This window comes from Phycodurus eques, chromosome 17, assembly GCF_024500275.1.
Source record: "Phycodurus eques isolate BA_2022a chromosome 17, UOR_Pequ_1.1, whole genome shotgun sequence".
Lineage (NCBI taxonomy): Eukaryota > Metazoa > Chordata > Actinopteri > Syngnathiformes > Syngnathidae > Phycodurus > Phycodurus eques.
In genome coordinates this window covers 777,085-791,420 of record NC_084541.1, presented here as the reverse complement: position 1 = coordinate 791,420, position 14,336 = coordinate 777,085, and the positions used below count along the sequence as shown (strand labels likewise).

Below are 14,336 nucleotides of genomic sequence, written 5' to 3'. Positions count from 1 at the left end.
GAAAAAGTCTACCCCCCCCCCCCCCCCGTTCAAATGCCAGGTTCTTGTGATGAAAAAAAACAAAACAAAACCAACAAAAAAAGACACCCAGATACATCATCCTATCACGTTTTCCACCATTAATGTGACATAACCTGTACAACTCAACTCAACCCTCATATAACTGGCGATGTGGTAAGAATGACCAAGTCACGTTCAAATTGTCGCTTGTCTTCCAAGGAGTGGCCTTCCCGTAAAGATGAGCGCAAGGGCGTGGCACGGGACGGAAGGATGAACCCGAGACTGTCAGCCGAAGACTCGCAGAAACCACTGTCGGACGCCGACATCGCTGTTGACAAATGTAGCATCTGCAAAACATTCAAGAAGAACGAGGTCCGTGGGAGAACGCCGAGGAGGGAGCCGTTGCTGCGTGTTGGGAAGTTTGCTCAAGAGCACTCGGATGTTCCACAGCACGAATGGCAAAATATTCGGGGCAACCGACGTTGAATAGTTGATGAGGGATGTGCGGTGGGAAAATGGCGCAGCGCACCAAGGTCAAAATATGTTGACGGTCTGACCGGTGAATTGTTATTTGCTAAGTTATCAAAACAGATATTGTACACAATTCATTTTCCCTTTTGTACATTTCAGTTATTTGTTTTGAACCTTTCCGTCGAGGTGTCGAATCAAAACGAGCGACCTTTAGCGGTCTTTCTTCTATCTTTACTTCTACGTGAGTGCGAGTACTTTTTGCACCCGTTGCCTAAACGAGGAATCAAAAAGCCCCTCATCAAAAGGTGCTACGACAATCGGTGAGGTGAAACCGGGAGGCGATTCGGTTGCTCCTGGCCGCCCGCGTTCAACGAGTGTTAAGAAGAAAGAGAAATGGACGTTCCTTTATTAATGCGACAGCTCTGGAAAGGTGACATCATGACATAGACAAATTCACAGATGGACTGGATGTCCACGTGTTCACTCCTCAGGATGCGCACGTAAATAAATAACGTTTGATTTGCAAAGCCAACAACACGCGCTGAGCGTCATACTGAACGACGTCGGCTGTCGTGGCGGAATTACACACATTTCCTGTACCGGACATAATCTAAAAGCAGCCGCAGCAGCGTCGCTGTCGAGGGCTCACGTGACGGTCGGGGGCGCAAGGCGGAGGTTAGGGCCTTGCGACGAGAAAAAGGGCAAGTTGCATTTCGCAACCTCCGTCGAGTTCCACGCGGCGAAGTCGAACCTGTCGAAAAAGCGAGCGGCGCAAGCGAGCCGCACGTCTTCGACTTCGAGCGGCCGCGTTGTCCTTGGACGCTTCGCAGTGGGAAACAGCTGCTCCGGAAGAGACGGGCTCGAGCGGCCGGAGGCGAAGCGAGGCGCGTCCGCCGGGAAGGCCGGTCAGGTCTCGAAGTACCGGTAGATCTGAGAGACGTACTGCATGACGCTCTGCCAGTCGGGCCTGTCGGTCTTCATCAGCTCCTCGACGTTCTGCTCGGAGCAAAGACATCACGTGAGCGGGAGAGTCGGGAGACTCTTCTGGCGAAAGTCACGCGGCGCACCGGCCCGCTCGCTATTCGCTCACGTAGCGAGACGGACGATCATCCAAAAGTCACATTAGCGCTGTTACTGAGTGGGGAGTGAGTTTGATGAACACTTGGGCCTACTATGCTACTGTAGATCGGTCACGACGGCGGTACTCGGAGAGCTTTTTTTTCCCGGTGCGACTTTGTGTCGGGAGGGAGAACCGCTGCAGTTTGAGCAGTGTTTAGATTTGGTTTTTTCCTTAACAGCCACGGTTAGCTTGTTTTTACGGCGGCTGCACGGTGGAATATCGGTTCGTGTGTCCGCTTCACGGTCGGGAGAGCCTCACGTGGGCTTCGGCCCGCTTCTTCCCACATGCCGAAAGCACGCTTCGAAAGCTGATTGAGGACTTTTCATTGTCCATAGGTGTGAGTGTGATTGGTCGTTTGTGCCTTGCCCTTTCGTCAAATTGCTGGAGGAGCTAATAAAGCTTGGCGACGGTTTGGGCCTGGAACATCCGTCCATCCGTCCATTTTCTGTCCCGCCGATCCTCACTCGGGTCGCGGGCGTGCTGGAGCCTACCCCAGCTAAGTTCGGGCGAGAGGCGGGGTACGCCCTGAACTGGTCGCCAGCCAATCGCAAACATCCAACCATTCGCACCTACGACTAATTTAGAGTCCTCAATCAACCACGTTTTTGGGATGCGGGAGGAAAGCGGGGCGCCCGGAGAAAAGCCCACCCACACGGGCGCGGCCGTGGAGAACATGCAAACTCCACACAGGCGGGGCCGGGGATTGAACCCCGGACCTCAGAACTGCGAGGCAGACGCTCTGACCGGTCGACCGCCGTGCCGCCAGCCTGGAACATTTCCTGCAAAAAAAGATTGGAAGTCTATATCCAGTCGGAGCGTCCTGTGCTCAGTTGAAAAGATTCCACTGTATTAAGTTAGAATCGAAAAGATGAACGTGTCCAATCACAGTAGACAAAGAAATGTGAGCTGCCCTCACCCTCGTGGGGGCCTTCTGCCTCTTTGAGATTCGCAGCATTGAAATGACTTTCATGTGTTGCTGGTTGGTGCAACTGCCATCATTTACCGCGATAAGGTGATATGTAACGATCACACATCATCCATCGTTGTTGGGTTATGACAAAGTATCTGCTCGTTCCCCACTGGCCGCAAGATGATCCGCAATCATTCCCGTAAACGTGTGCACTTCGCGTAAAGCTAAGCAGCGCAAACAGCTCGCACGAATGCGCAAAGTCACCCTTTTCTGGCATTTCATGCCTTCAACCCAGCGGGGTCGCCGTCAAACAAACGAGCAGATCGGGACGCTTTGAAGGAACTCGGGCTAAAAGAATTCAAGGTTATCGGTAGGATGATGAAATAGCAGTCGGAGGTCCGGTTAAAGGGGAATATCATCGACTCATCTCGGAAATGATGGAATGATGAACGACTACTGAATAGGCCCGTTTTGACAGCGGAACCAACGGTAAAATAAGACCCGGGACCACCCTGCAATACAGAAGCATCCGTGTTAAAAAGAGACAGTCAAGACAGTCGGGAGGGGAGCGGCCCACGAAGCCTCTTACACGCGCTTGTTGTTAAGCGAAATACACCAACTCAAAATCCTTCTGTGTCATCTCTCATTCCAACTCACCAGGGAAGGTTTGATTCCGACGCTCTCGGCGGCCTGGAAGGCCAAAGTCAGGTTGCGGATCTGAAGGGGAAATACATCGCACTTGAACTTAAAATTAAACGAGTAACAAAAAAGGCTAACCCCGGTCTTGATTCATCGGTCGGGCGTCAAATGAGACCATAACACGTCAGACAATATATCGTATTACCGCATTTTTGCGTAAATACGGTATACACACAAAAACCGAGACCGATGACATTTTTGGAAGATTCTTTGGTCGATGTTTGTCCTCAGATAGGAAGTGAACTTCAGGGCTCGACTCGAAATACAAGTAACAACATCGTTGCGTTGTGCAATTCCCCAATGACTCACCGAATCTCTTTTCCATGCTTAATTCTTAATTCAGCCGTCCTATTATTAAACCGAAAAAACTCCCTGAAGAGAAACAATGGGATTTTTGGCCTATGTTGAAATTGTTACATTGCATTGTTACAAACACCCCCCATCTGAAAGGGGTGTGCACTCTTTTCCCATCATACCGAGGCCAGCGAGCGCCTGACAGACTCATCGTGTCCGTTTAGGATGACAAAGTGCGACACTATCGACTATCGAACACTATTATGAAATCGGTTCTGACGTAGAACCCATTTCCGAAAAGAGCACCTTCCCCTGTTTTCTGCCTAAAACCCGAGGCCATCGATTAGGATCTCGGGTAAAAAGATCTAATGATAAAGGGCGAGAGGGGCAGTAATGGGATTAGCGGAAGGACAGATTACGCCGCAAAGAGCTGCTTGGCTGTTTGGGCCCGAGGCTGAAGTCACTCAGCAAGAGTTATTAAAGTCAACTCCCGCCTATTGAATTATTCAGCACGGCGGCAGCGCCGTGCCGCTGTCATGTGACACACACGACTCATTTGTCACCAAGGACGAATCGGCGCAGGTCTGAGGTGTTTTGACGATTGTTTTCGAGGAGCGGCCACGGGACCGCTATTCTGTTCCCACCCACGTGGCTGTCAAGACGCGAGTGAAAATTCTTTGGATCTGGCCAAACTAGAAAAAGTACTGTCGCGACGTTGATAAAGGCACGACTGTAAACAAGCGCGCTTTAACAGCGGAAACAAAAACAAACGTTGATTAGAAATGAGTAGCGAATGCCTAATTGAAGTCTAGAGAGAGATTGGAGTTATGCGCAGGGTTCATTTGAATGTCTTAACCTCGGGTCCCATGAAAAGATTTTCTTGCAACCCGAAAGAGCCCCAAGTAAACTTGGGACATTCAAACTATGCCTATAAACAGTGCTTTGTTCAATTGTGGATGTGGGAGCTCATGACCCACTGATGACTGGATCCAAGAATGCATCTTATTCAGTAAGTGCTATGTCCAGTGTGTACCAATGTGTGTGTGTGTGTGTGTGTGTATACACACACAGGGGCTGCAAAACTATGGAAAACAAAAGGTTTACCAAGTCACAGCAAGCACACTTTGACATAGACAACTTTGTTAGCAATTTCTTGGCATGCTTCTCTTATAAATGCGCACGTCCACGGTGCACGTTTATTGTCATTTTTGTATAGGGCTAACGTGCGGATAGGGAGCGAGTTAGTTGTAGCCGAGTGTGTGCGTGTCTGTGTGCATTTCGGTCGCTTTGTACCTTATCTTGACTGATGAGTTCCTGGTAAGGGATGTGAGCGGGCAAATATGTGTGCAGGAGGGCACAAAAAGCCAAACCGTCACTCCAACTGCTGCTGAAGTTGGTCACGTCGATATCCTGTCCAAAAAACAAGAACAGAGAGCTCACCAGAACATTCAAAAAGCCCAAGACAAGATGACAACCATCTGAAAGCCACACGGAGATGCCATTGAAGCAGCTGTCAAGTCCTAGAACAAGAGGTCCTCTGGTTGGTAGAGGGACATTCATGCATTCGCACGTCGTCGTCAGGATCTTCTCCGATCCTCCTGTTTGTGATGTCTCCTCAGTGACGAGCACGGGAACGGGCCACGGAAGCGTGACGAAGGTCACATTTAATAGAAGATTGCTCACGCAGTTCCGCGTCTCGAGGAGCACACGAATGTCCGCTTGTGTTTCTTTGAACGGCCCCTTAACCCCTCCGAGAACGGCCTCTGGGTCTAGAATGTGCTCAGCGGCACGTCCAGTTTCACAGCGCATTGTCCTCTCGTACGGCGGGGCTCTGATAACACAGCAGGTTATGAGGGGAAGACTCCCTCCTTCCTGCTTGAATAGATCGGTTCCGCTCTCGAATTTGTCTCGGCGTTTAAGAAAACGGGCTCAAAAGAAAGACTCTCTACCCAAAGTCATATTCAGGGCATACAAAAAGGCGGCCCCCCTCGGCAAATACTGAAATAATCACGCAAAAGGGGAACTCGTCAAATTCGGATGAAGAATAACCTCAAATCATTTTTTTGTTAGGGGAGGCGATCGCATAAATGAGCACACCCTTAGTCCGACAATACATTTTGATCTTTAATCCCCGCTCAACGGGCATTGACATTATCGAGACTCATGCAATATGGCTTGCGTTTATTTAGCTATTTTGTAAATCAAAATAAATGCGTTAATTGACTTGGTGTAATTCAGATTTTTTTAAATCCATTTTATTAAACCTTTGGGAAAAAAAAACATCATGACCATAAATACAGTACATCATCAACAATAAACTTGAGAATGAGAATGAATTCTTTGAACAAAATGAACAACTTTTGACATAGACATTTTTACCTCATCTACCAACGACCTGGCCCAAATGTTTGTTTTAAAAATCCAATATGTTTCTTGAGCACAAACATTTTCCCACCCATGCGCTACAGTATTCATTTTTGAGGTGGGGGAGGTCGCCAGCACATCCGCATATGGCAATATTTGCCCTCACTTCTTTCCAAACACACGAATAATCTGTCATACAGTATTGTATTCACTTGAAAATGTCATTTCGATTATTAATGGAGGTAAGAGACTTGATCTGAGCTCTGTGCTGTGTAGCTGCAATGAGTACGTGGAAACCGAAGTGCTCAGGAATTATTGAAGTGATGTTAAGTCACTCAATGGCAGCCATTTTCAGAAAAGACAGCCGTTTTTGAGCATTTTGATCGATCTTTCAAGGCTTACAGAATACTGTGTTCTATGATTAGATGTATACCAAATCTACCAAATGAAAGGATGAACTAGATCCTCCCCTTTTTCATTCTTCAGTTATGTGCGGTGAAACAAAGGTAAGTTTTACATTTGTTGGTCGCGTCTCACAATATAGAGATAATTAAAAAAAAACAAAAAAAACCATGAAATACGTATTAATACGTGTTTGGCACAGAACGGTTGGTTTTTAAGAGTTAACTAAATGAGTTCATCATCAGCAGCAAGTATCAGAGAGGTGAATATATCTGTGAAGCGGAGCCACATTGTTGAACCGTTGGGAGAGTTTTGTGCATCCGTGAGTCAACGTAACAGCGCTACTACAAGTGACAGATAAGACGTGCATTTGTATGCATGTTTGTTTGTTTACTGACGCTCCGAGCTGCTGGTCATCAGTCTGTGCCCAGAAGACCAGAGTCCAGCTGATTTTCATTCCAAATATCTAATCAGAGGATTGATCCGGAGCAGTGACTGCAGGCCAATGTAATTAGCGACCCGATTGGACAAAACCTACACGGTTCCTTGGGTCCTGGAGAAACCAACGCGAGAACAAAATCTCAGCTCTAAGACCACACAAGCATGAAGAATGCCTGCGCTCCTAATGTGACACGTTTGGCTTCAGCTGAATGCCATCTTAAATACACATGAAATAAGGACCATCAAACAGAGAATATAAGATAGATGTGGCTACGTGTCAGTTTTAAGTCCACTGTTTATCAACTGAAATATATCCATCCATTCAATTTCTCCACTGCTTCACCTTTTACGTCAAAGGCTTTGAGTAACATTTGACTGTGAGAATCTGTACTTTGACTCAAAGGAAAAGAGCTGTGCACTTTGTCCACCAGACCATCAGTGACCGTAAAGTAAGAAGGGATTTCTTTTGTCCAATACCCCAGTGAGCCTCACATGCCTGGAAGGATTTGTGCTGATTAACAAAAGACCGCAGGCTAATTTGCCTCCTTCACTTCGGACACAAACTGACTTTCGGACCTCTGGTGATATGATGTCGTGATGTATTTGTCTTCAAAGATGAATTGGAATTTTTAGCAAGAAAAACAAGTTGATGATAGAGGCTGACAAGCACATACACAATCAGCCTGCGTACCTGATAGGAAAGTGAATACATTAGTCTAAAAAAGCCTGAATTGGGGAACGCACTCGGGCCTATCGTTTGATTGTTTTGTTTGGCTCACACAATCATCATAATCATCAAAAGATGAGCCTCATCTGCATTTCATATTGCTATGCAACAATGTTTAATTTTAGATGAATATTTTATGTATCCCGCCCAGTGCCACGTTCACGTCGGACAGTGGCCGACAGCGGATGAGAGGCCGCAAGCGAGAGTGGCTTTGCTGTCACCCTCAACCTTCCGTCAGTCATGTTAAGTCTGAGGGACAGACGTGCAGTCACGTCAGCCCTCATTCACCAACGAGCCCTTTTGGCTGTAATACTAGCAGCTCCCTGTGTGACATTGTACACACGCCCAGAGCGATTAAAGGTTAGTCAGAATGCGGACCCCCAGAGACAAAGATAGATAATGACGAATAAACCGACGAGGGAGGCTGGAGAGGGCCGAACGTGCACGTGCGTACGTCTGAGCTGATGGTCTGGGGCGGGCCGGGGTAAACGGAGGCCCGTGGTGGTTGTGGAGTTTCGGGAGAGAGGCACGCATGCATGGCGCTGCATGCTAAAACAGCAGTGGACAAGAGCAGGTCGCCGGGGGAAAAGCAAACACGGCATCAAGCGACAGGAAGCGTGTCGCCAGGCGCAAAAGGGAGAGCCACGGCTTTGCTTTTTTTTTTTTTTTTTTTTTTTTCTCTCTCCCAGGCTCAGAGGAGAGAAAAGGGGAATTGTTCACACAGATGATGACGAACAGAACATGTTAAAGTTGCTTAGAGGTCTTTGGTCAATAGAAAACCAAACTTTATGACTCATCTTAACAGCCTACAACCTTGGAAAGGCCAGAGAATATTTGCTATTTGGGTTACTAGTGGTGTGACCATTTCAACCATTTCCTAAATGCATTCTAGTGTGACCATGTAGAAGACATTTTATCATAGATGTATCCCTCCCATACGCTTTAAACACATTTAAATGTCTTAAGACACGTCGAAGCAGCCTTTTTAAACACATTGTGAACTTATTTCAACGACGACACAAAATTGCATGCTCAATACTGTACGTACTGTACACGCACATGCCTTTAAGAGGCGGGGACCGGTGGGGCGGGGCGTGACATCGGCGAGTCTGCGTGCGAGTGTCTGGGTGCGAGCTGTGGCCCGCAGCAGCGCTCATTGCGTTTGCGTTTGATTGCAAAAACGCTTCAAAAAGTGCATCGGCAACTGCGGCTCTCCTGTCTTACGAATCAAATTCGTTCCGTCACCGTCGGCGACGGTCGCTCTTTATTTTTTTTCTCACTTCACTCGAGCGGCAATGTTTTTGTAGCTTGCTGGCAATTCACATTTTGGCTTGCCGCAGCAAAAAATAAAAAAATAAATCGACCGAGCGTCTCTTAACTTTGAAAACTCGTAAATTAGGGTGCTAGTAATTCGTGCGTGAAAAACGACGACTTTAAAATAAAAACGTGATCGAGCGGGGAACCCAATTGTCGTCATCCCAAATTCAACACCCAGATGTCCTTGTGCCATTTGCTATTACGATATCGAGTTGTTCACGTCCAACAGTTTAGCGGAAAAAAAAAAGGTTTTATAAAAAAGCCACAGCGCCATTCCAAGAATGATAATGATGTGACTGACACGCATGGTTTTGAAAAATGTCCTCAGACTAAAGAGATGAAAGCAGGGGAGGCTTGTCTGACTGATGAGCTCAGTATATTTCCTGTCAGACAATCACTTTACCTCAGCACCACCACGGGCGGGCACAGGAGCAACCAGGAAAAAAAAAACAAGAATGACAAAAGGAGGAGGCCTGTCTTTTTAGCGGCCATTCCCCTTCTCATCGGGAAACCGTTCACATTTGACTCGAATTACACCGCACAGCATTTCCTGCTATTGTTATCATGAGGTTCGTCGACAGATGCTTGCGGTGTGGAGAATAGCTATACGAGTATGTTCTTGTCGAACCCAGACAACTGCTGGCTTTTAACAGTGACTCTGCAAAAATGTGACTCCATATATTTACACCAATGAGCCAGATCATTATTCTTCGACTCTTTATTCGTGCATTCGTGGGGCGGGCGGCGGTAGCTCAACTGATGAGGACTTGGGCTTTGGAACCGGAGGGTGACAGTTTGAATCGAGAATGGCACCTTGTTGTTGGACAGAGAGGAGTCTGCTTCCTGACGACTGTCGAGGTGCCCTCGAGCAAGACCTCGGAAACCCCTCCGACACGAGCTCAAGAGGTTCAGCCCCTTTCCCCCCCCCCCCCCCACTCGGACATCTCTCCGTGTGTGCGATTTCCCCTTGGGGGATGAAAAGAACCCATCCATCCATTTTCTTTACCGCTTATGCTCACTCGGGTCGCAGGCTGCTGGAGCCTATCCCAGCCATCTTCGGGCGGGAGGCGGGGTACACCCTGAACCGGTCGCCAGCCAATCGCAGGGCAGCCTATCGCTATATCAAATGAAATTCCAGAATTGACACTAATGATTAGACATTGTTTTCTCATTCAGTGTATGACCGCCATTCCTTCCACTCCTGTGTGCGCGCGTGTGCGGGCGGGGGGGTATTTTTCCGGGTTTGCGTGTGCACGTGTGTGTGTGTGTGTGTGTTTGTGTGTGAGAGAGAAAGCGTTTCCCAGACAGGGCCGGATGAGCCGTGCTCTGTCAGGCCCAGCTGAGCCTGACGCTCATTGTTCCCATGTTAAACAAATAGGGCCTTTATTTTTGTTTGGCTTCTACCGTTAAAGAGAAAATGTTTTCGAAGCGTCCGCAGACTAAATTGGGACATCAAAGTGCTGGATAAATACACAGGAGACGAATGTGTATTCCAGTAAGCACAGCACACACGTTCCGATCAAAACAGCACCTCGAGCGTCGCCCTTTGCGTCCGCAACAATACGAAGTCGAGACGGCCATAGTAATCCATCACTTGATCGATTGATTAAGAAGTCTCTTGTGATGAACCGACAGTTGATTTCTCATGTCTTGACGCAACAGCGGCAAAACGGAACGCGCCATACGACATGAAAATTGTCCATCCATCCGTCGTCCATTTTCAACACCGCCTATCCCGGTTAGGGTCACATAGATCCCAGCTGACGTCGGGCGAAAGGCGGACTACACCCCGAACTGGTCGCCGGTCAGTCGCGGGGCTCACGTAGCCACGGACAACCATTCGCGCTCACATTCGCACGGAGTGGCAACCGAATCCGCGCTGCCCGCACCGAAGTCAGGCGAGCGGACCACCACACCATCAGCGGCCGTGAAAATTGTCGAAAAGCAATTTCCTTTGTCGGTCGGGAGCTTTGTTTTAAGTGTAAACATGAGTTTGGACGAGAAATGAGACAAATATTCTCGGTAGGATTTTCTATTTTTGCAGTCGCTGTACATGGCAACCAACAACCCTTTCCATATTCTCTTGCAGTTCATCTCTTTATTTTCTTCTTGTTTTATAAAATCTATCTTCAAATTGTAATGAAAATTGAAAATACATGAATATATGAACTATTTCTTTATTGAGTGAAATACCCATCACTAGTGGTGAAGAGTAGGTAAAAAAAAAACCAAAATAGACAAAGATGCAGCAACTTTCCATGACACATTGTTGGTTGCGTAACGTGGTGTTTCCCAACCTTTTGTGAGCCACGGTACACATTTTACATCTCACCCAAAAATCTTAAAGCTGGCGTTTTGCAAGCGGTGAGAGGAATTGCATCATCTGATGAGCTCTTACGGCACACTAATGTGCCACCAGACCGTAGTTGGGAACGACTGCACTAATGAAGATTATCGACGGAAAAAGGAAGTCAAAGCATGATGAGTTTGAAGTTAGTCGACTTCAGACCCAAGGTGTTAACGACCCCTTTTGAACTGTAATTTCCTGCGAGTGGCCGCTCGGCGTCTCCCCGAGGGCAAAGTCGATCAGGGCCGGCTGAACATCCTTACTCATCGATCTGTGGCCACGCATGCGCTCGCGCGTGAGCTCACCTGACGCTCAGCCCGATGCGTGATTTACGGCACGTAGGCCATCGTCTCTCCGTCCATCGTATTTCTTTCTCCGCTTTCAAACGCGTGCGGTAAATAAGCATGTGTGTTTGGACAGCCCCATGTAAGACGATAGGACACAATCAGTTCACAAGACTGTCAGTCCACTGTGCTCACTGGTGATGACGACAGCCCCTCCCCCTCCACACGCACACGCACACGCTTGTGTCCTGCTTGATTATTGATTGGGGTATTTTGTGCGCAGATATAATCCCACAGATTCGCTTTGTACCTCAACAACTACGTATACCCGCTCGCAATAGCTCCCGCTTCCTGTTGCACTTTATAATTAGGCTGCTTTGTCGACAGTGGGAACGTAAGAGCAACTGGCGCGGGACTGACCTTCCCATTGACTTTCTTCTCATCTTCCTTTCAGCCTTTTTGCTGGCGAATAAATGCACACGCTCGACTTTGGTGAGGCACTCACAAAAAGTGAAGCAAGATTGTTAAAAGGACCTGCCTAATACTTGCAAGCATTGGCCTTTATTCCATAGTTCTAAACTAAAACAAAAAAACATCTGCAGAAAAAACTGCCCCCAAAATAGTCTCACCAGTCATTTTAGGGTTGTTTTCTGATAAGAACATTTGATTTGCAGACAGATCACCCCCCCCGCACACACACATTACATTGAGGTCAGAACATGCGTGATTGACATATCAGCTTGCTGACGTCAGCGACAGAACGACCAGCACATTTCCTGATACCAGTACATGTTCTTGGTCGCTTCACAAATTGATACTATTGGTTATGTTACAGGCGGCACGGTGGCCGACCGGTTAGAGCGTCTGCCTCCCAGTTCTGAGGTCCGGGGTTCAATCCCCGGCCGGCCCCGCCTGTGTGGAGTTTGCGTGTTCTCCCCGTGCCTGCGTGGCTTTTCTCCGGGCGCTCCGCTTTCCTCCCGCATCCCAAAAACATGCGTGGCAGGTTAATTGACAACTCTAAATTGCCCGTAGGTGTGAATGGTTGTTTGTTTGTAAGAATAACTCTTTTGAATGTTTCGTTTTGGTGTATTTTGTGTCTCCTGTGAAGGAATTACATTTAGCACATTTGTATTTCTGCCAAATGCCAAGAAGAGTGAAATTTGACACAAACAGTATGTAAAGATTCAACTGGACATTAAATGATGTCGCATGAAGACAATATTTGGTATATAGTGGTCTGCATGTGAATATTAGCCACGGGCAAACCTTAACGTTGAAGTATTAGTCTTTGAACCCCGGTCCCCAGAACCATGCCGGCCACTTTTCAGTCGTAAAGTATAACTGACACCGAGAGACCAGTAAAACCCAGACACAATGAGCAGGAGGATTCGGCACAGCCGGAGCCAGCCCACCAACCTCCCGCCGGCTGGCCGACCAGCAGATTTTCACCTATTGCGGGTGCGACGTTGCGATGTATTACGAGGGTTGGCTGCCGTTTACAAATGTGGTAATTCACACGATGGAGAGCGCAGAGAAGGACCCTTGCTAGTGGCAAGGCGCGCCAAATATCTAAGACTCTGAACCTGACCTTAACGACATTTTCGCTCCCTTTCCATCTCAGTTGCATTTTCCTAATCCTGGATGGATTAAGTAAACATGCAACAAATTCAGAGTAAACGGGTATTCATCAGATTGACTTTGTGTTCGAAAGATCGTTCCGATCGCTGTGAGAACGGAGGTTCTTTATTGGTTACCGCCTGATCGTCTGCGACAGAATCCAATTACAGGTTGGGCGCATGGCAGATGCGGACTAAATCCCGAAACACGCAAGGGTCACTTTATGTAGCTGAGCAGCACAATTTAAAAGACGAGGAACGCGCAGAGGCCAAACCGTGAGAGGACCGCCCGACAGCTGACTTCACTAAATCTTTTAATCCCGTTTAAACTTGAATTTGTGTACACTGGGAAGATGGGGGCTGCTGTTTGAAACCAGCTGCCTTCCGAGACAGCCGCTTTAATCCGCTTTGTTTTTATTCTTCCTCGTTCTGAAAACCAAATGAAATTCCACCTATGAGCGCTCTCGTGTTTCACATTTGTGCGAATCTCTGTCTAAAGGTGCCGCATCTCATCAGACAGCCTTTCGGCGTGCGCTTGCTGGTCAAGCTTATTCGGCAAGATGTTGAGGATTCTGTGTTTTAGCAACACGTGCAAAGACAGATACGCACACAGTGTCAGTGTGACTACCGAACTTTAGAGAAGGCAGATGTGTCACATGGCCTTGTAATAATATGACATGATGCGCTGTTTTTTGTTATCGCAAATCTTATCTTCTATGGTATGTTTGTCTTGGGGTGGGCAAAACGTTTTGCTCAGGGACCATACGTTTGATTTTTAAAATAGAAAGGCCAAGCCCATCGTAGGTGAGGAAGAATAAGTGAAATTGTGTATGGGAAAAAGTTTACGTTTTAAAAATATTCATTCTCATTTAAAAAAAAATAAAAATACAAAACGAAAATGTGTGTGTATTATTATTATTATTATTATTTATTTTTGTTTTTTTTTTACAAAAAAATGATATTATTTACAATAAAGGAATTTGCCAATTATTTAATTTGATTAAAATCAATTAATAAAAAAAAAATAATAATAATCAACTCATGCATTTTTAAGGAAAGCAGAAAAGGAAAAGGAAAATAAACAAATTAATGCAACAAATCTATTTCCGACCCCTGGTCTAGCTTCTGTGAAGGGAATGAAGCAGGAGAGATTTCTCCGCGAAAGCGCACTATACCTGCAAAGGCTGCAGACCAGAGTCCAGTGTGCCTCCTCGCAAGAACAACATGAGCTAGAATGAGTGCTGCTGGATACACAGGGAAATCTCTCATCCCACTGGTCTTAATTACCGTAATTTCTCGTGTATAATGTGCATTCCCCCCGCCGCCCCAGACCATTGTCAAAAG

The 14,336-nt window shown here is 47.1% G+C and overlaps 1 protein-coding gene across 1 annotated transcript in view; it reads right to left on the bottom strand.

Annotated features, from left to right (window-relative positions):
- Positions 1-41: 41 nt before the first annotated feature.
- The window catches only part of specc1 (sperm antigen with calponin homology and coiled-coil domains 1), a 46,464-nt gene continuing 32,169 nt past the window's right edge, over positions 42-14,336 (bottom strand). Inside the window, exons 14-16 of the mRNA XM_061703190.1 lie at positions 4,788-4,904; positions 3,159-3,218; positions 42-1,467 (exon numbers count right to left, since the gene is read on the bottom strand). Coding sequence (XP_061559174.1) covers positions 1,378-1,467; positions 3,159-3,218; positions 4,788-4,904 — 267 coding nt within the window. The 3' untranslated portion in view covers positions 42-1,377. The remainder of the gene's footprint in view (positions 1,468-3,158; positions 3,219-4,787; positions 4,905-14,336) is intronic.